This window comes from Hyperolius riggenbachi, chromosome 4 (genome assembly GCF_040937935.1).
Source record: "Hyperolius riggenbachi isolate aHypRig1 chromosome 4, aHypRig1.pri, whole genome shotgun sequence".
Taxonomy (NCBI): domain Eukaryota; kingdom Metazoa; phylum Chordata; class Amphibia; order Anura; family Hyperoliidae; genus Hyperolius; species Hyperolius riggenbachi.
In genome coordinates, this window is record NC_090649.1 from 473,165,755 (window position 1) to 473,188,449 (window position 22,695).

General features: G+C 42.4%; 1 protein-coding gene across 2 annotated transcripts in view; it reads right to left on the minus strand.

The window, feature by feature from the left end:
• The window catches only part of SLC30A10 (solute carrier family 30 member 10), a 96,974-nt gene extending 75,088 nt beyond the window's left edge, over positions 1–21,886 (minus strand). The window contains exons 1-2 of one of the 2 annotated variants that reach the window (XM_068232910.1): positions 18,815–19,265; positions 9,388–9,416 (exon numbers count right to left, since the gene is read on the minus strand). In XM_068232910.1, coding sequence (XP_068089011.1) covers positions 9,388–9,416; positions 18,815–19,265 — 480 coding nt within the window. Of the gene's footprint in view, positions 1–9,387; positions 9,417–18,814; positions 19,266–21,813 lie in introns of those variants that run through there. The other variant, XM_068232913.1, reaches the window with a different exon arrangement.
• Between the last annotated feature and the right edge of the window lie 809 nt (positions 21,887–22,695).

The window sequence follows — 22,695 nt, forward strand, 5'->3', positions numbered from 1 at the left end:
TGTTGGACTTACGTATGCTTAATAAATATACTCCAAACATTACGACGATAGTTTCGAGCACGCCTGATGTCATGTCAAAATTGTCAGCTAATGCCAAATACTTTTCAAGTCTGGACATAGCCAATGGATACTTCTCCATTAAATTGGCAAGAAGTTGTCAATACAAATTCGCTTTTAGTTACAACAACGAACAATTTGTATTTACACGTCTGCCTCAAGGTTTTCATTCTTCAAGTTCAATTTTCTGTCAAGCGATGACAAAGGTTTTGTCAAAATTTTCGAGGCCAGATTGTATTATATCCTACATCGATGATATTTTACTTTTTAGTGAGACAGAGAGTGAGCATTTGCAACTGCTAGATGAATTGTTCATGATTTTGTCAGAAGCAGGTCTGAAATTAAATACCAGCAAGGTAAAACTTTTGAAAACTGAAGTGGAATTCTTGGGAGTGAAAATAGCCCATGGTGTAAGACAGCCATTGCAGGAAAGGGTTAAAGCAGTCATGTCACTTCCCATTCCAACCAATCACAAAGCACTGAGACAATTCCTTGGTCTTGTAAATTACTCGCGAGAATTCATAGAAGGCTTTGCTGAAAAAGCAGCGGTTTTGTATGAATTGTTGCAAGGAGAAAGTAAAGATTGTTTTGGCCCATGGGAAGATCGACACATGCAGGCATTTGAAAATTTGAAAAAGGCTTTGCAAAATGCACCAGCACTAGCAACAATTGATAAGTCACCAGAGGCTAGTTTTGCTATTCAAGTGCATGTTTCAGATGTGTCCATATCAGTGGTTCTTTTACAAAAACAAAGTGGAAACTGGAGAATATTGGGATATTTCTCTAGACTGTTGACACCTGTGGAAAAAGGATTTGATGTTTGTGTCAGACATCTGCTAGGAGTTTATTATGCAGTGAAAGCAACTGAACATATTGTGGGATTTAATAACATCATTTTGCAGACTCCCCATTCTACTTTGAAACTTTTGCTAGAGAGGAATTTGCCAGGCGTGACTAACCAAAGATTCAATCAGTGGTTATTAGCTTTGTCGACAAAACAAATCCAGGTAGATCACAATGCTAAGTACATTCTTCCTCAACTTATGGATTATCAAGGGCAAGAACATGTATGTCCTTGTGAGGGTTCAGAAACTTTTCCTTCTCTCTTCCGGCGGGAGGAGCAAAGGTCTGATGAACCAGTGTTTGTAGATGGTTCTCGACATCAAGTTGATGGGAAGTATTGTACAGGCTATGCGATCTGGTATCCTAAGAGAGGTTATGCGATCCAGCATAAATTACCTGGTCATTACTCAGCACAAAGAGCAGAATTGCAAGCTGTCAAAACAGTGCTGGAATTGGATGAAAAGGAGAATAAGAATCCTTTAGTGATTTACACTGATTGTTCTTGGTTGACACGTTCATTGCTAGATTATTTGCCAATCTGGAAGAGAAGAGGTTTTGTAGATTCATCTAACAAGGCTCTTGTGTATAAAGACATGTTACAATCGATTATCGAGATTGCAGAAAGAAATCCTTTAGCTTATGCGATTATAAAGGTTCCCGCTCACAGGAAAGATGATAGTGAGTTGTCTGAAGGTAATAATTTGGCAGATATGTTGGCCAAAGAAGCAGCAATGAGAGGCGTAGAGATAGAACAGGAAAAGTCTAAATTGATTGTCGCAGCTGTCAGGAAAGATGATGATGTCACAAAGGTATCTTTTGCAGCAGAGCAGGCTAAAGATCCTTCTTTAGTGGCTCAAATGACAGATCCTAAATCTCCTTTTGTTTGCAAGGATCAAATGTTGTTTTACGAATTGAGAGGAATTCTGTATCCAGTAATTCCCAAACATTTACAAGTGGAATTTGTTAAATTCAATCATAGTAGTTTGGGACATTTGGGCCAGGAAAAGTTGCTAGAAGTTTTGAAGGAGAAGTTCTATTGGGAGAAAATGGAAGAAACAGTGCAGAATGTAGTTCAATCATGTTTGATTTGTGCACAGATAAATCCCAGGCCAAAGGGACAGAAGCCACCTCTGCAGAGAACTCCACCTGCAGATGGTCCTTGGTCTACATTGCAAATTGATTTTATAGGTCCATTGCCTATGGGTAAACAAGGTTTGAGATATGCATTGGTAGTGGTTGATGTTTTTTCAAAATGGGTAGAAGTTATTCCCTTGAGAAAAGATGATGCATTGAGTACGGCTAGGGCTCTAGTCAGTCATGTGTTTGCAACATGGGGAATTCCACAAAATTTATCCAGTGATAGAGGTACACATTTTACAGGAAAAGTGATGCAAGCAATGTGTAATATCATGGGAATTAAGCAACAATTCCATGTGCCTTATCACCCACAGTCAGCAGGCATTGTGGAAAGGATGAATAGGACAATTAAACAAAGAATTGCTAAAATGCTAATGGAAAAAGGAAATACTTGGGTAGATGCCATTCCTTTTGTTTTGATGGGTATTAGGAGCACTCCTAATGCAACTACTAAATACACTCCTTTTGAATTGATGACAGGAAGGAAAATGCCACTTTTGTTTCCTCAGGAGCCAAGATTGTCTACTCCACAGAGAGAGGCTATAGAAAAAACTAAATGGTTACAGTTGTTGCAGGAAAATTTGAATGCAATTTTGCCACATGCTGCATCTCATATGCAGAAAATGGTGCCACCTCATAATTCAAAATTTGTGAAAGGGGCATTAGTGATGGTCAAAATGTTTAAAAAACCAGGACCATGGCACAGTAATTGGGAAGGTCCTTTTGAAATTATTGATACATTGGGCCAAGTGATGATTAAAATTAAGAGACCTCAGATCTCTGCTAAAAATATTCGTAGGCAGCAGGAAATGTGGGTTCATGTAGATCAATGCAAATTGTATGTTACAAAATAATGATGCTGCATTTGTTTTGCAGGTATCATGTCTGGGCATAAATCCAAATGGAAGAAGATTAATCCAAAGAATGGATTAAAGGGGGATGCCTTGAAAGACAAAGCAACAGACGTTTTCTTGTTGTTTATTTTTTATGTGACTTTGATGACTTCGGTGATCCATTGTTTGACAGTGACAGTGCAAGCTGAAGAAACAAACTTAAACTCTGAAGTTTCGATGAAGAAAAAGACACTATCCAGAGGAAAAGGCTATTCTTATGAAGAGTTTTTTAAAGAAAGCACTGTAGATACCACAAATGACATTGTAGGATGTTTTTGCCTAGGGTCAGATAATGATTGTTGTTTACAATTGTTTTTCCAACATAACACAAATATAGGTGTCCAAGCAGTGATAGAATCTAGAAATGTATTCACTAAATTGACAGGACAATATATCCATAATGAAATAACAGGAAATATGAATTGTAGTTTAACTGAATTTAATTTCTGGTATGTACAAATCAAGGGCAATGACTCAGCAGTTTGGTCTGGAAATTTTACTAAAGGAACTGGAAGTGAGTATATGAAAGGGGAAAATGGGGAAAAGGATGTTTTATTGTCCGAAGGTGTAATGGTATTCTTATTTCCTGATAGTAATGCCATTAAAAGTGATGCTGAAGGAGATATTAATAGATTTTGGAGATTTCAAATATCCAGAGGAGAGGTAGTAGCAAATATAAAAGTTAATTTGACCGTGACAAATATAGAGTATCCAGAGATTAAAGTTATGCCACGTTCTTTAGAAATCAGAGAAGGATATAAGGATATACAATTGATATGCAATACTAGTGTATTGTTACCTCCAAATGCAACTTTAACATGGAGTAAAAATAATGAATTTCTAGGAAATTTTTATAAGGGTAATATCCATGTGATTAATCAAGGTGCTAAAGGTAGTGTAAAATGGATAAATTCTAAATTGGTTTATTCTTTTAATGAAGTGGCTATGGAGGATAATGGAACCTATAAATGTTGTATTAGTTTACAAGGATTTCCTACTAAATGTGATATGACTCAAATCACAGTAAAATCTCCTGAAAGGACCATTTGTAATGATAAAAAATTCTACAAGGCAAGTCCTTTTCAATTCAATCATTTCCAGACCAAGCCACTGTTAAGAGAAGGTAGATTTGTGATAATTGTTTGGAAGTTTAATATTTCAAGTTGGAAAATTTCCACAAGATATCCAATATGCCAAAATTATCTTGCAAATTCGATACATGGAATGGAACAATGGTTTGAAAATAGTTTTGAAACTTTCCCTAGGAACAAACGAGGTATTCTAGAAGGTATTTTAGGAGGCGCAGGAACCATTGGTGCCATAACTAACAGCTTGGATGTAAAAACTTTGAAATCTGATTTGGAAACAGTGGGTTTGTTAGGAGGTAAAGGATTAAAGGTGCAAAGGAATATAAACCAATTGATGGAGCATATGATAATACAAACTGCATCTGTATTAGGTTCTTCTGTATCACATTTGCAAGATATAGCTTTAATGTTGATTGATAGTGAACAGAAATCACAGTTGGCAAGGATATGTTTGGAAACCCAAACTGAATATTCAACAAATTTTAAAATTATAGCACAGGCTTTCCAAGGAGGAATAACACCTCTAGGAATACTACGAAATTTACCTAAGAAATATAAATATGCGTTAAATCATATAGATTTGTGGATTAATAAATGGTACGGATGCAATCAGTATGAATGCATTAGTACATCGATGATACCAATAGCGGGGAAAGAACAAATTTTAGTGCCTGTGACTATATTAGGGGTTCCAGTGAGTAATACACAATTATTGTATTATCAAATGTTTTATAATGATTTTGCCATGGATGAAAACAGTGATAATGTTGATCAATTAGATTTATCATCGTGTTTGCATTTTCAATCAAAGGTTATTTGTTTGCCTAATCAGGGAAAATCTATTTATCATTCATGTTATCACAATCAGAGTCTGTGTACTGCAAGGATTGAAAGGGTTAACACTCACACTGATCTAATCACACACGTGGAACAAAGAAAGATATGTTTTCAAGTAATGTCCAGTGAAGAAATGGTTAAAGGGCATTTTAAATCGTGTGTTCATTCAGAGAAGTTAGTTAGAGGTTTGTACTGTGTAGAAGGGGACATAAATGCAGTTAGTTTAAATGATCTAAGAATTAATATCACATCTTTGATATCTGAAGATGTTGATAGTCTCCCTATACAATATAATGTCTCACAAATAAATGAATTTCCCTGGGATAAATGGACACAAGAAATAATTAAAGACAAAGGATTGTTGTTAACCCTGACTAAAGAGTTGCATGCGGCAGAAATTAAATTTAACCATCAGCAAGGAATATTGGAAAATGTAGAACATGATTTTATCACATTTTCTAGTACGTCTTTTTGGAATAGTTTGAAAAAATCGATAAGAACTTTAGGGAATACTTCAGTGTTATCAGCTGCAGGAAATTTATTATTACATCCTATATTCCTTTTGTTTATTATAATAATATTTTGTATTATATGTCAAATACTTTTAGCATTTAGAATTAGGAAATTTTATAGACTAATCAAAATAGAAATTAGGGAAATGGAATTGTATATCAGAACTATAATTCAAAGGAAATTAAGACAATTGATTAATGTGGACAGAGATCTTGTAGATAGAGGAGCTTTGCCAAATCTTCATAGACCAGTATGAATGGATACGAATGTGACGTGAATGGGAATTATGTATGATTTTAAAATATTATAATATTTTCAAGGGGGAGATATGAAATATTATATTTTGATAAAGTTTAATTGACAAGGATCCTGTTGATTAGACTTATGTCTGAGGTTATTTAATTAGTGGAAGTAATCTCCCATTTGGAAATATTAGAAGGTGAACCAGGGTTGTATGGGGATATGGTTTTGCTTCCAGTCTAGTACAAGAATCTTTGTCATCATTTCTCTGTCTTAAAAGTTGTTATGCCACTCCAACCCCCCATGGTAACAGGAGATACTGTCTCCCCCACAAGGTAGCTAGCCATCTGGCTTCTATTATTGAGGGTTGGAGGATGGGAAATTCCTTTGCCAGCACTGGACAAAGCAGCCTGTTTAACTCTTTCAAACCTTGAATAGGAGTTACCCAAGAATTCTAACAAGAATGTATTTGTACAATAACTATAGCATCTTTAGAATAGTGAGTTATATGTAAGAACATATATATAGTTAGTAATGAGTAGATAGTTTATAATGAGTACATTTGTTTAGTATAAGCTTATATGTGTTAGCAAATAGAACTAAGTATCATTTGAATCAACCAATCAGAAGGCAGCTTGGAATCTGATACGTCAGAAGTTCGGGTTGTTATTTAAATAAGGAGAAGGGGGGTTGAGCGAGCTCACACACGCTGGTCATTCTTAGATGGACTTTGGACTGAGCACACACACCTAAGTCCTACTATTCTCACAAACATTTCAAGACAAAGAAACTTTATTTAATTCTTATTTTATTTAAGATCTTTAATAACTCTTTTATTTTACTTAGAAGACTTGTACTATGGACTTTGTATATTTATAAGCTGAAACAATAAACCTCATTAAAAGGTGATTTTTGTTCAACGCCTATCTCTGACTGGAGAACAAAGACATTGCTGGAAAAATTCACAAAAGCTTCTATTTAACACCCACAAATAATGAAGGGAGTATACAGGTATATATAGGCAGTAATTTATTAGAACAGGTGCAAAGAAAATGGAGGAGGAAGTGATGTAGATGCCCTGAGCAACCAATCAGAATGCTTGTTTCAGTTATATCACATATCCACTCACTGCGCATATTACCCCTGGGTATTGGTTTCATGGTGAAATCTGTAAAAAAAAAAATATGGTATTTGCATATCTATCTAGCCATATCTATCCATCCATATCTATCTGTCTGTCTGTCTGTCTATCTATCCTCTATATAACTGCCTGTCTATCTCAAAGGAGGTTTTATTACAACTTTCAGCGAATTGTCCATAATCATCACTACACCAGCTTGAGAATGTTATGCTACAGTAGCAGCTGAGATTACTATGTAAATCCAGTGGCGTAGCTAAGAAGCCGTGGGCTCCAGTGCCAATTTAGCATTGGGGCCCCCTAAGTATGCTATAGATAACAATTGATACGGCGCACCAAAACTAATCAAGGACAACCACAGTGTCAGAGGTGCCAGAAGGGGATGGGAAATCGTGTGTTAATGATCACTACTATTCAAATCAACTATAGAAGTGAATATTATCAGCACAGGACCAATAAAGAGCGAATACTGTGTTTGAGGGGTGGGCCCCTTCGGGCCCCTCTACCCAGGGCCGGAGCTACCATAGGAAAAAATGGGCAATTGCCCCAGGGCTCCAAAGCCTGTAGGGGCCCCCAAGGTGTCCCTCCCCCATCTTAACTGTTGCTCCCCAGGGACTCTGCAGAGACTGTTAAGTTGGGAGGTGATTGGGGGAGGGTCAGCAGCCAGCTCAGGGGCCCAGGAGAAAAATTTGGCTGCAACAAAGGGCCTCTAATGGCTTTTTGGTCGGGGGGTGTCTGTTGGGGGGCCCCCAGGCTAATTTTGCCTTAGTGTCCAATTGTTACTTGAACCGGCCCTGCATCTACCCCAAGGGCCCCGATGAGGTCGCTACCTCTGCACCCCCTATTGCTACACCACTGTGTTAATCCACTGATGAGATTTCATTTTGTTTTTACTCAAAAGTAAATGTTGCATGCTGCATTCTTCCCGCATTTGTGTTAAAGTGATCCTTAAGTCATAAAAAAAAGTGAGTTTTTACTGATGGCGAAACCGGAAGTGGCTGCCGGTGGGGACAGGAGGATCAGAGGGACACTGCGAGGGCACCGGAAAGCTGCAGAGGGCTATTGGAAGCCCCATGTGAGTAAAAGTAATTTTTTTTTTTTTACTTTAGGATCACTTTAAAGGACTCCCGAAGCGAACATCTTAATCCATCTTTACTTACCTGGGGCTTCTTCCAGCCTCTATAAGTCATTTGGGAGCCTCGCCACAGCTCCAGTCCTAAACCCGGTGTCCCGCTGGCAGCCTGACGTGGGCGCGATCTGCGATCCTTACAGGCGGGCATCGGGACACCAGGGAGGACTGGAGCTGTGGCGAGGGACCCAAATGACTTCTAGGGACTCCAGGGCTGGATTTACCATAAGGCACTGTAGGCACGTGCCTACAGGCGCCTAAAGATAGGAAGGCGACTCACTCAGACTCTGCTCCTTGAGCGCCTTCCTCCCTCCTTCCCTATGCAACTTAATACTGAGGGTACCTCTGGCTATCTAATACTAAGAAGCACCTGTAGCTACTGTTGATGGGCAAGGGACATAAGGGAGAAGTGCCAGCTGGGTCAGCCAGCACACTTGGGGTGCAGTTTGGCGGGTGTTCATAGGTTCATGAAAGGCAACATCTAGGGTGTCAAGGCATCTGTGCCTGCACAAAAAGTGATCCAATTAATTTTCACAACTTTTTTTCCTGTAACTTACCAAAATGTGTCACGCAAGGGTCTAGTATACATTTTGAGTTTAATAAAAGCTTGAAACACAAAATCAAAACTACATTTCAAAATTGCTCCCCAACTTTGACAAGATTCCCAGTCCCTGCACTGGCCACACAGCCCCACAGCATGATGGAACCACCACCATATTTTACTGTAGGTAGCAGTTGTTTTCCTTGGAATGCTGTGTTCTTTTTCCTCCATGCTTATCGCCCTTTGTTATGCCCAAATAACTCAATTTTAGTTTCATCAGTCCACAGCACCTTATTCCAAAATAAAGCTGGCTTGTCCAAATGTGCTTTAGCATACCTCTGTTTGTGCTGTGGGCGGAGAAAAGGCTTCTTCTGCATCACTCTCGCATACAGAATCTCCTTGTGTAAAGTGCACCGAATGGTTAAACAATGCACAGTGACTCCATGTGCAGCAAGATGTTGTAGGTCTTTGGTGCTGGTCTGTAGGTTGACTGTGACTGTTCTCACCATTCGTTGCTTCTGTCTATACGAGATTTTTCTTGGTCTGCCACTTTGAGCCTTAACTTGAACTGAGCCTGTGGTCTTCCATTTCCTCAATATGTTCCTAACTGTGGAAACAGACAGCTGAAATCTCTGAGACAGCTCTCTGTATCCTTCCCCTAAACCATGATGGTGAACAATCTTTGTCTTCAGATCATTTGAGAGTTGTTTTAAGACCCCCATGTTGCTACTTTTCAGAGAAAATAAAAAGGAGGGAATCCTACAATTGACCCCCTTAAATACTCTTTCTCATAATTGGATTCACCTGTGTATGTAGGTCAGGGGTCACTGAGCTTACCAAGCCAATTTGAGTTCCAATAATTAGTTCTAAAGGTTTTGGAATCAATAAAACGACAAATTTATGCACCTACCTAATTTTGTTTAAAGAGAACCCAAGGCGGGGTAATGGGAATGAAATACCCATACAGAGGCTGGGTCTGTCTGTCTGCTCCCCCCGTCTCCTGCATTGCTCCGGTCAATCAATCAGCTTCGAGGGAAAGGACGCAGGCAGGGACCGGAGCGATGCAGGAGAGAGGTAAACACAGCCCGCTCTGACAAGCTGCGTGTCAGCAGCGCGGCTGTGATTTATGGGGTATTGCAGATCGCAGGGGGGGTTTAGGGGCGATCTAGATAGCAGCCCCCTGCTATCTAGATAGCAATCCCCCTAGATAGCAACAGAGGCTGGGCTGTATAGACAGACCCAGCCTCTGTATGGGGATTTTATTCTCAGAACCCCGCCTCGGAGGGACACGGCGAGGGCACCGGACAGCTGCAGGGGGCTATAGGAAGCCCCAGGTGAGTAAAAGTCTTTTTTTTTTCTGACTTAAGGATCACTTTAAGTACCCTATGTATTTATGGCTCATTTTTACTCTGGGAGAAATGTACTGCTTATTTGTACGTTTTTAAAATTTTAAGATTTTCGCGACAGTTCCTCTTTAAATCATACCTTGTGTAATTATTGGAGCAGCATTTTTGCAAGTGTTCTATCGACATGTGGTTCATACAAATACTGTACAGGTGGTCTTCTATCTGCACACAGGCCCCATTCCGGGAGATCTTTTGTAAGATGAATTTTTTTGCTGAGTCCTGTGTTAGGGTCAGTGCACACCAAAAACCTCTAGCAGATCCGCAAAAGGCTAGAGGTTTTTGAAGCAGATTTTCAGAGCGATTCTAGGCATGTTTAGAGAGATTTTCTAAACATGCCTAGCCTTTTCTGGAGCGCTTTTGTGTAGCAGATTTCAAATATTGTTACAGTAAAGCTGTTACTGAACAGCTTTTGTAAGAAAAACGCTATGATCTAGCGTTTTTCAGAGCGGTTTTCCACTTTCCTATACTTTAACATTGAGGCAGAAACGCCTCAGAAATCTAAAAAATTCTGCAGCCCCCGAGTTTGCCTTTGTGGAAAAAACGACCCGCTCTGGTGTGCACCATCCCATTCACTTTCATTAGCCAAGCGGTTTTCCTTATGCAAGCGTTTTAAAAAAACGCTTCAGAACCGCTCTGGTGTGCACCAGCCCTTACACATGGTGAAAAGTGCATAAATGATTTACTTTCAGACAACTATAGATTTGGACATATACAGAGGCGTATTTGTAGGGGTGCATATAGGGCACCTGCCATGGGAGCCCCCTTGTCACTCACCTGGGGGGGGGCACATCCCCACTAAGCAATTAATCATCCCTCTGTAGTAGCTGGCTCACCGCCAGCGCTATTGTACATGTCAGCTACATCCATGCACTATTTCCTCCTAGTGAGTCTCGCCCTCCAACCTCCATTACGTATTCGGCCAGGAAGGGGATCGGATTCCGGAACACAAGGCAGCAAAAGGCGCCGACGTTGCTATGGCGACCAGAGACGCTGCGGGGACAGAGCTCCCCACATCGTCTCTGGTCGCCATAGCAACGTCGACGCCTCTCGCTGCCTTGCATCCCGGATCCACCTCCTGATTGGCTGCATACCTAATGGAGGTGAGAGAGGGGAGACTCACTAGGAGGAAATAGTGCGTGGATGTAGCTGGCAACAGGCGGTTAGGTGACAGACAGAGGCAGCTAAGAGTGGGCAGCAGTCCAGCAGAGACCACATCTGGCTGCTGGCAGCAGTGAAATTTAAATTATTACAAGGTAATAATAATAACAACTAAGTGATTGATTCACCACTGCCCAGCGTCCACTGACCAAAGTTAGGATACCAGAGCCTGGTTAAATAGGCATATGTTGTGGTTAGGGCAGGGTGGTATAAGCAAATACCACTTTCCGTTTACCTCTTTCCCCTCTTTCGATGTTCTTTTGGCCGACCCGGGCGACTTGCATAACCTTGAACCCGGACATACTGTGCTGCGTATGCACAGTGTGTCCTTCTCCCCTGTCCCCGCTCCGAATTATGTCATTATACAGGAGCGCGCTCGCTCCTGTCCTGTGTGTACTCTCACTGCAGTGGGAGCGCGGGGAGCGTGCGTGCTCCTGTATAGTGACATTCGATGCGGGCACAGGGGAGAAGACATACTGTGCATACGCATAGTATGTCCTTCTATATGTGTCATATAGTATAGTATGTGTCATATATGTGTCATATAGTATTTTCAACATGGGGGATTGTGCAATTTCAGTGCTTGCCATAGGCGCTGTTATCCCTAGATACGTCTCTGGACATATAGGGCCTGATTCACAAAGCGGTGATAACTCAGTTATCATGCCTAAAAGACTTTATGCGTGATAACCTTTGCACTAGCAAAGTTATCACCGCTTTGTGCTGTAACTCGCGCGAAGCTCCCGCACGCAAAGTTTTGCGCACGCAAACGCGCACGCAAAGTCCCATAGGGCTTAATGGGCGCTGCGCGCGGGAGCTTCGCGCGAGTTACTTCAGATCACGCCTAAACTAAGCTTAGGCATGATAAAGGGCTTTTCACAGGCGTGCAAAGTGTTTGCACTGCTTTGTGAATCAGGCCCATAGTATATAAATCATGTTTTACTCCCAGTCACCCAGTGACCAACTGCGCAAAGTTTGAGACCCCTACCATTAACAGTGTAAGAATGGCTGCAGTTTACATTTTACTTTTCAAAAATGAATTTCTGAAATTTGATTGGCTGTTTTATGCTCCACCCACTTTTGCTGAATTTTTCAACTTGGTCACCAAGTGACCAACTGTGCCAAGTGTGGGGACTCTGGCTTTATTACTGTGAAAATGGCAGCCTTTTACATTTTTTCCATTGACTTGAATGGGTGAAATCTGATTGCCTGTTTGTAACTCCGCCCAGGTGTGCAGGGGGGACGCAAGACCCCCAGAACCTATCATCCCAGGTAGTAAGAGATCTGTATGCCAAGTTTTGTTCAAATCAGTCAAGGCATATTCGTATATTCGTAGTTCCTCTTTAACCTCCTTGCCGGTTATCCCGAGCTCAGCTCGGGGTAACCTGTGCAGGAGGATTTCTCAGGCCCCGCTGGGCCGATTTGCATAATTTTTTTTGTTACATGCAGCTAGCACTTTGCTAGCTGCTTGTAACATTCGATCGCCGCCGCTACCCGCCGATTCGCCGCCGCCCCGCCCCAGACCGCTGCGCAGTCTGGCCAATCAGTGCCAGGCAGTGCTGAGGAGCGGATTGGGATTCCCGTGACATCATCATCATCATCACCATGGCGACCGGGGAAGCCCTGCAGGAAATCCCGTTCTGAACGGGATTTCCTGCTTACTCTGATCGCCGAAGGCGATCGGAGTGGGTGGGGAGATGCCGCCGCTCAGCAGCTATCATGTAACGAGCCCTCGACTCGCTACATGATTTGAAAAAAATAAAAATAAAAGTGCTGCGCTGCCTCCTTGCCGGGGAGAATTAGACTGGCAAGGAGGTTAAGGAAGCGTTCAAAAGGTATCAGATTATTTTTGTGGATCTGGACTACTTTTTCCATTGCTGTGCCTATTTGGCTGGTCCTCATGTGCTATTACAAAACCTTTAAAACTTTATCCGAGTCTGACTTTTTGAGGTAAATGCATATAATGCTCTACATGAATTGAATGATCAGATAACTTTCGGGTTCCTTCTCAAATGATATCTTGTATAGTCATCCTGTTCATTGAGGTGCAGGGGCATACCAATAGCCCCTGCTGCCACGTGGGTGGAGGCGGGCTAAGGGGGCCCGGGCCAGGGGTGCATATTGGCAGGAGCTTCATACTTTATCTCATTAAGGCGATGGGACAGGTCCTCCTTGCTCCTCTGTGTAGCTTGCCACCTTGCTGCTCCCATTGCCTGTCATATAGAGCTAGGCTGTACGGCATCTACACAGAGGAGTAAAGAGGACCTGTCCTTTCACTGAGATGAGGTAAAGTGTGACGCTCCTCTGAAGCTGCTCTACAAGATGGGGGGGGGGGGGGGGGGAGGGCAGAAGGAGAATTTGGGAGCTGCGCACATGGGAGGATTTTAGGGACAACACACCTAATGCACCATTTTTGTTTTTTATTAGTCCACGCGGTGGAGGGGAAGGGGAGGGCTGATGAACCTTGTTGGGGGGCCAAACCCATTTAAGTGTTACTATGGTAACGCACATTAAGCAAGTATTGTAATACGCATTACCATAGAAACGCTCATGTTACCCATGTACCACGGGCCACACTAATTGTGCAACCTCTGGTACTTTGCTGATGCTAGTACTTATAGAAGGGTAAGCTATTACACTTAAAAGGCTCCTGGTTCCCTTGTGTCTTTTTCCTTCTCCCCTCTTTGAGGTACTCCTTCTCTAATTATTACCCACACCCCCATTCCCCAACGCAAAATCCACTGATGTTTAACACTAAGCCCAACCCTTTTCCTACACTAACCCACCCTCTACTGAGGCCTAACACTAACCTACCACCGACACAAATTACGATGGTGTTAGTGCTGCCTTTACCTTTAAATACTCCCTTCTCTTCCCTTCTCCTCTACTATTTATTACGTGCCAGCCACCTAATCCCCATTTGTATCGAGTGCCCAAATTACCCCCCAGCTACTGCTATAGCCGCAATTAATGTTGCAGGTTTATGCGGTTACCATAGCATCACCGAGGCCCAAATTACCTGGTTCTGCCATGACCACCCAAAGACCGGCTGAAGCACTTATGGTCCAGTGGTCTATTGGGATGGTCAATGAGTTGCAACTAATTATGTGTTGATATGAATTTCATGACCATATTCGGGCATTTAAATTAGTGGGCAGCACGGTGTGGGGTAGTGGTTAACGCTCTCGCCTTGCAGTGCTGGCTCCCTGGTTCGAATCTCAGGCAGGGCAATATTTGCACGGCGTTTGTATGTTCTCCTTGTGTCTGTGTGGGTTTCCTCCGGGCACTCCAGTTTCCTCCCACATCCCCAAAACATACAGATAAGTTAATCGTCTTCTCCCTAAACATGGCCCTAGACTATGATACATACCCTACACAACACATACATAGACATATGACTATGGTAGGGATTAGATTGTGAGCCCCTCTGAGGGACAGTTATGTGACAAGACAATATACTCTGTACAGCACTGCAGAAGATGTCGACGCTATATAAATACTTAAATAAGTAAATAAATAAATACAGAGGTGCCTGGCTCTTGTACTGACCACATATGCTATTGCTCCATTGTTATTACCCGATGAAGCGGGATCAAACCTGCGAAACGCGTTGCATATTTGGAGTTCATAAATAAAATATATTGACTGTCTTTACTACAGTCCTTGTGTGTCTACTTGGAGGAGGTAAGTCCACCACTACCTCCTCTATTTACCAAGAAATTGGTTTTTAAGCTCATTTAGCTTCCTTTTATCCTCTTGGCGCCTCTGTTCTCCTGCATAAGTAAATAAATATATCACATTTCACATAGACACCGCTGATTAGCATTGGAGAAAAAATTGGTGGGTAGCTGCCCTAATTATAATAGTTATTGGGCTCATTCCAATTAACTTTTTTCTCCTTTTTAACATCCTGTAATTGTAAAAAGTAACACAGAGTAGGTGAACTAGTACGAGGCAGGCCATTTCAGCGCTCGTTCTTCCACACGTTGGGCTTGACCTGCGCACCGCCGTAAACATAATGTTATTGTGTCTGGCCCTGCAGAAGTGTAATTCAGGTGCCGGCGATAGCCTACCCCGAATTAGGTCCCTGTCCTACTTGCTATGACTTGAATTAACGCCACCCTGTATTTCAGCAGCAGTAGGGTGAGCCGGCATTCGTCAAGTGACCAGCGGCAGAACGCCATATACACAAAAAAGTACTATAAAATTATTCTGAGTATTTTCTTGCTCAAAGGTGGCTTAAAATGCATTTTATTTAGAAGATGTGAAAAATCACCTAAGAGAAAAAGTGAAACCGGAACAGGCCGATTACCGCCATCAACAAATTAATTTACTTTAACATATTTTGTTCAGCTACAAAATAAATAATTATCATCCCAAGTCTCCCAGCTAGATTAGTTGTTTTTAGGGGAAGATGTGAAAGTTGCCAGCAGAGGTACCTCGAGGACAGTTCTAAATTTTTTGAGACAGAGGTACACCTCTTGTGCTACTTGTCATAGTCTAGTCATCATTGCCCAAAATATACGGTAAGACAATAAGAATAATGACTGATATGATTATTGTTGACATTCCAGAATGCCGGATAGAACATTCATAACCAAAACATCTTACTTCCAGCGGAATCCTTGCTAATATGTGTCTTAAACTTTTACCTGCTTACAAAATACAGTTATACCGGTAACTGAACATTTATATATTTATATATACTAGAATTATTAATTAAATATTAACCTCCTGAGCGTTACGCCGCTCAGGAGGTTTTGCTAGCCTCAGAGTCCCCAGATTTAATCTATTAGATTGAATGGCTGCAAAAGGTTTAGTTAGCACGGGGCTAGATAGTATAGGTGGTCAGCACCCCCTGATCCCCCCGATCCAGCCGCTTATACATTACCCAGCCTCTATCCAGCGATCGCCGCAGCCTCCGGTCTTCTCTATGGGGAGGATCATATATGATGTCACCGACGTCATGCGCAGTCACAATCCTTAGAGAAGACCAGAGCTGTGCAGGGAGGCTGCGGCGATCGCTGGAACCAGGATGGGTAATGTATAAGCGGCTGCACCGGGGGGTGGTGGCCACCTAGACGTCGCTAGAGGCTCGGTAAGTATTTAGGGGGGGGAGGTTTGTGCTTTTTCGTCCGGTTGCTCAAACAACCGGCAAGCACATGTATTTGGCATAAGCCGATCCCCGCCTGTGCCGGATACTGGGGACTGTGCTGTACTAATGTACTAGACTCAGTTAACACTTGGTTTAAAGTACCCCTTTATAAAACCAGGGCTGGATTCACTAAAGGGTGCTAACACTTAGCACGGAAGTGATAAGCCACTTTGCACGTGATATCATGTGCTAAGTATCATTATCATGTGCTAAGTATCATTATCACGTGCTAAGTATCATTATCACGTGAAGTCACTGCAGATCACGCGAACGGAATGTAGATCATGAATTATTACTGTATACATGTGCTTACATTAACATGTGAATGCACTGCACCTGTTCACGGTACCTGTGTGTGTGACAGCTGCACATTTGTAATACCAATCCCTGCATACCTGTTGATGTTTACTGCACCTGCATAACAGAAGCACGCAGTGTTATATACCAGTGCAGTTAATGTAATACGGCGCGCACAAAGTTTAACGCGCATCGCTTTATGTACTATATACAATAATAATTAATGATCTACATTCCGTTCGCGTGATTTTTGTAGTGACTTCAGGTGATAATGATACTTAGCACGTGATAATGATACTTAGCATGTGATAAGGATACGTGCAAAGCCTTTACACATGATAACTGAGTTATCACGCTTTTTTGTGAATCAAGCCCCAAGTGTTTACGGTGTACTGAAGTATTGAAGTTTAGCAATGGTCTTGGCAGTTCGAGTTAAACTGTTAGCATACTTAGGGTGAAAGCTTATGAGTGCTTAAAGGGAACCTGAAGAGAGTAAAATTATTTAAAATAAGCTCATGATGTAGCTGCAAATGAATATTACATACTAACCTCACCATCAGTTCCTCTCAGAAGCTCACCATCTTCTTACAGTGATCTCTTCAAGTTCTGATAATATTTTGTCAGAACTGAAATATACCAGTTGCTGTCAGTTATATACTGTATCAGCAGCTGTCAGTTACAACTGAAGGTGCAAGGTAATGTCCATGTTTCCCTATGGCTCAAGTTGGTGATATTACAGTTTAACAATGTGCTGACCATGAAGTTGTTAGGGGATTAATGGCTATTTATAAAATGGAGGACGGAGAATTCCATTGATCACAGTGGACAAACAGGACGCAGGAGAGGAGGAAGAGATTGAGGAGTAGACTACACAGGAGGCAAGTATGACCTGCGTATGTTTATTTTGACTTTTTATTTTCAGTTCAGGTTCTCTTTAAATGTAAATGGAGTATTGAAGAATGATAAGTAATTTATTAATCTGAAGGTCACATGCCAGCAATCTGGCATTACTTTAAAACAAAGCCAAGCCAAAAGTTCCCTTGGCAGCCCTGCTTGGCTGTAATAATGTCTGAATTACACACCTGAAAGAAGCATGTGTCTAATGCAGTCAGACAAAACTGATCTGCATGCTTGTTCAGGTTCTGTGACTTAAAATATTAGAAGCAGATGATCAGCAGGACAACCAGGCAATATGCACTGTTGAAAGGAAATAAATATGGCTGCCTCCATATCCCCCTCTCACTTCAGGTGTCCTTTAAATGCACTACTTGTGTTATTTTTTCATATGTACCACTTAGATGGAGGTCTGTATGACTGAAAACCAAGCCGTAGACCATGTGACTTTCTACCTACACTCAGGGCCGGGCCGGGGCATAGGCTGGAGATGCTCCAGCCTCAGGGCGCAGTGTAAGAGGGGGCGCAGAATTCATTCAGCTGTCATTCCTAATTGTGTTTGAAGCAGCAATAAACAAGAAAAGGGGATACATGGCAGTGACTGCAAGCCAGATAACTACATATTAAGGTGTTGGGAAGGTTGGGGGCCCTGGGGCGCTTCTTAGTCTAATAGCAATCAGTGTGTGATGGCTGGGGTGGGAGGGATGGAGGGGCGCACTTTGGTGTCTCAGCCTTGGGTGCTGGAGGACCTTGTCCCAGCTCTGCCTACACTGTACTGGGTGGAGCCAGAAAGCAGCAGTTTCTTCCTTGGGGCAAGAAAGGACTATTTTTTCTCTCACAATACAGCAGAGTCCCTGGTAGCTGGCACCGGCGGGGATCACCTTTTGCTGGAAACTTCTACTTGCCGGTTGCTTGAGCAACCGGCCAAAAAAGCACAAACCTCCCCCCTAAATACTCATCGAGCCCCAAGCAACGTCTTGTAGACTCCCTGAAGCTCCTAGCGGCTTTCCGGGAACCTCCATGCATGGAAGCCGGCATGTCACCTGACCCAGGAAGCCGCTAGAAGCTGCAGGAAGGCTACAAGACGTCGTTGGAGGCTCAGTAAGTATTTTAATGCCTCCAAACCTGCCCAAAACCCTCCAAAGAAACAGTCCCCATTATCCCCTCAGACATGCCAGTTAGTTGAGACTTCCAGTTGCCTGAGTTTCAGATAACGGAGACTTTGCCATAATAAGGTGTACAAAAACAAGTACAAAGAAATCTGGAGCAATGCTAAGCCGGTTGCCAAGAGCCTCCAATTAGGTTTATTAGCTGCTATATAGCCAAAACTTCTAATTGGCTCTTCTGGGCAGCTGCTTTAGTTGTTCTCCAGAGTTCCTTGGAGTATTTTGACACCTTTATAGCTGACATGCCCTGTTGGTGTATGGGATATGTGAATTCTACAAAAAACTTTAGCATTTAAGAGATTTTACATATATAGTTGTTTACCTTTTTCTGGGTCCAGTTGGTCTCTTGACTTTGCGGGATAACAGCAGTCCAGAAAGATGAGGTAGTTTAGGACATTAATGGCCAGGCCAATGACCCCACCGAGCAGGACAAGCAAAGCCTTCTCAGTCTTCTCGGGGCTGATAAACCTTTTGATGGACTCAATCAGGATACTGAACATCAGAGCCGTAGCAAAGATACTATTGCCGAAGGCTCCGACTGCATCGGCCCTGAGAAAGCCGTACGTGTTCCTCTGGTGCCACTGGACACGGCTGAATCGGATGCCCACCAACCCAATGATCATCGAGATGAAGTGAGAGAGGACCGCAAAGCCATCGGAGGACAACGCCAGGGAATTCCCTATGTAACCTACTACCAACTCCGCTATGAATAGAAAAAAATGTACAACACACATGACAATGAGCCGTACAGACCTCCCCGTATAACGACCCATGACGGACGTCCTATGTCTGCTCTCTCTACCGAGACTGAATCTCTCCTGTCACTCGCTTATCAGCAACTTTATATGCTTTACCAGTCAGCATGCATCATGTTTCAAAAGTCTTTTTATGGCGCTGTAAACCTATTGCTTTCTAGACTTTTTTTTGAAGGGCCAATTAAGTGAAGCCCGATCACCCAAGGTACAGTTATGGAGAAGCAAGGCTGTTCAATCTTTGCAAGGCACACTCTCCGATAATTGTGACAGCATTTAGATATTCAAACAGTTTGTTTGTGTAACATTGATTATGTGGCAGGATTTATAAGGTGGAAGGCTTGTGGATAAGGGAGCCAAATGCCATAAAACAGCAGAAGGTTATCGCTGAATTGCTTTGAGTTAGTCTTCCCTCCGTATAAATATATAGACGTGGAAGACTTGTCATTTAAATGCTGTCCTATTACTGCCGTTGGCTACGTAGGCTTAGATAGGTTTTGCCCCCAAAAGTTTTTTTCCTTGACCAGGTCTTTTCTCCAATGTGCATACGTACCTTGTGATGGGGTCACATGTCTTTAGAACACCCCTTGCTAGGTACACACCATACAATTTTCTGTTAGATTCTTCTGTTAGATTTACCTACAACATGGAAAAAAGCTATCTGGCAGGTAAATCTAAGATAAAATCTAACAGAAAATTGTATGGTGTGTACCTAGCATTATTAGTTTATCCAAATTCTAGGATCAAATGTTAACTAACCCCTCGTGCACACCCACAACTATCCTGACGGTCAACCCGACCCCTGCAAGCCCTCCTCTACAAGCTCTCTTAAAGTGACTCTGTAACAAAAATTACGTTTTTTCTACCATCCTACAAGTTCCTAAACCTATTCTAATCTGTTCTGGCTTACTGCAGCACTTTGTACTATCACGGTCTCTGTAATAAATCAATGTATCTTTCCCCTGTCAGACTTGTCGGCCTGTGTCTGGAAGGCTGCCAACTCTTCCTGCTGGTCTGTTCCTCTATGCACACTCCAGTGTGTGTTTTATTTACATAAGCCAGCAGCTTCTCTGCTATCTTATCAGTGATAGAAGAGTGCTGGATAAAAATCCTCCTCTGTTAGGCTGTGAAAGTAGCTGGCTGACACATACTGAGGAATTACAAACACAGGTACAGGCAGAGCTGTCTGCAGGAAGCCTGTAATGTTCAGTGCATGAGAGAAGAAGGGGACAGAAGGTAAACACACAAATGATCTTTTGATTCAAAAGGAAAGCTGTATACAGCCTGCTTGTGTATGGATGTATTTTCTATGTGTGGACATACTGTACATCAATCTACTTCCTGTTTTGGGGGCCATTTTGTTTGTTTATAAACAAACTTTTTAAAACTGTTTTTGACTACTTTTAATGCGGCGAGGAGCGGCGAAATTGTGACAGAGGGTAATAGGAGATGTCCCCTAACACACTGGTATGTTTACTTTTGTGCGATTTTAACAATACAGATTCTCTTTAAGGTCCTCCAGTAAAAATAATAATAGCAGCTATTATCTGTGCTTTTGAAATGAATAGTATGCAAACATGCACATTTTTATAACCATAATTTTTTCTTTCATTTTTTTTATTTGAAAAAAAAAATAATCCACTTCTACCCCACTCATACTACATTATTAAACCCTTAAAGGGGAACTGAAGAGAGAGGTATATGGAGGCTGTCATGTTTATTTCCTTTTAGACAATGCCAGTTGCCTGGCAGCCCTGCTGATCCTCTGCCTCTAATATATTAGCCATAGCCCCTGAACAAGCATGCAGCAGATCAGGTGTTTCAGTGGTTCAGACTTATAAGTCTGATCTGACAAGACTAGCTGCATGCTTGTTTCTGGTTTTAATCAGATACTACTGCAGAGAAATAGACCAGCAGGGCCGCCAGGTAACTGGTATTGATTAAAAGGAAATAAACATGACAGCCTCCATATACCTCTCTCTTCAGTTCCCCTTTAAAGTAGACCTGAACTCAAAACTCTTCTCTGCTCTAAAATATACACAACAGCATAATAAACTTTAAACAAAAAACAGGTATTTGTTACAGCTGATACAAATTCTAAAATACATTTGCACAGTGTCTACTTCCTGATTCATGGAAGCAGACATATTGTTAACAGCCTGTGCTTTCAAATGGGCTTATCTGCGTTTCTGCCATAGGCAGTCATGTGACACAGAGGAGGATCAAATTACAACTTGTGATTAGACACAAATGAGGGGGAATTACACAGGCTAAACTCTCCAAATGCATTCAGGGTGTATGTCTCGGTTTTCCTTCTGTCCTGTGCAAAAAGTATAAGTCCACTTTAAAGCACCATGCAAGCATAGAACTGTATCACGTGGTCAGCACCTACCCAAATGGCTTTTGACATTCAGCTTTCATCAACCATTCAGGTTAGGTGGCAAGGAAGGCCTATATAGTAACATTGGGGAGTACCTTGGGACACGGGGGCGGAGGGTGCGTAAGAGGGGGCGAAATTACCTCCCCTCCCCCATTCCCTGCAAAAAAAAAAACCGTATTCAAATGTTACCTCATTTGTAAATCCTAGTAGAATGTGGGGACAATAGGACAGGGTGGATGATGATGCTGGTCATCCTCTTAATGGGTATGATTATTTCTGACCTTTAACCGGTTCACCAACATGCTGTGAGGTCACCGTGCTCTCAGTACATCCTGGTACTGAAGTAACCATAGCAACATTTCTTATTCACCCACTTGAGGGCTCGTTTCCACTATAGCAAATCCGCATGCAGGCACCGCATGCGGATTCGCATAGTCAATACAAGTGGATGGGATTGTTTCCACTTGTGCGTCATGCAGGTGTGTTTTGGCGTGCGGGGGAAATCTGCACGGCAGAGCCGTCAGATTTCGAGTGCGGCAGGAATGCGGGCGAATCGCCCGCAATGCTTTAAATAGGGAAATCGCATGCGGCTTTGTCATGCGGATTTTCCCGCGATTTCGCGTGCGATTTCACATGTAAAGCTATGGAGCTTTACACAGGCAGTGACATGGTTAAATTCGCCTGGCTCCTTGCCATGCGAAATCGCATGCGAAATCGCAGTGAAATCCGCATGCGGAAACGCATCCGCATGCGATTTCGTCCGCGGTGGAATCCAGGCGATTCCGCACCGCAACAGTGGAAACGAGCCCTGACACTCTACCAGCTCTACACTGGAGCAGAAGCTGGCTTATAGTCACATGGATGGAAAGGGGTGTGGTCACACCCTGTAAAGATGCACCTGACTCTTAGAGGTGGGTTTCATTTGGGTGGGCAGGATGGGGCTGAGTAAGTTGTGGCCACACCTCTTTCCAAACCAGATGAAACTCTCTGCTGGCGCAGGTGGGGGTGCAGCTACCAATAAGTACGGGATGAGGAAGCATAATTTTAAAAACAAACACTACAGTCTTCTTC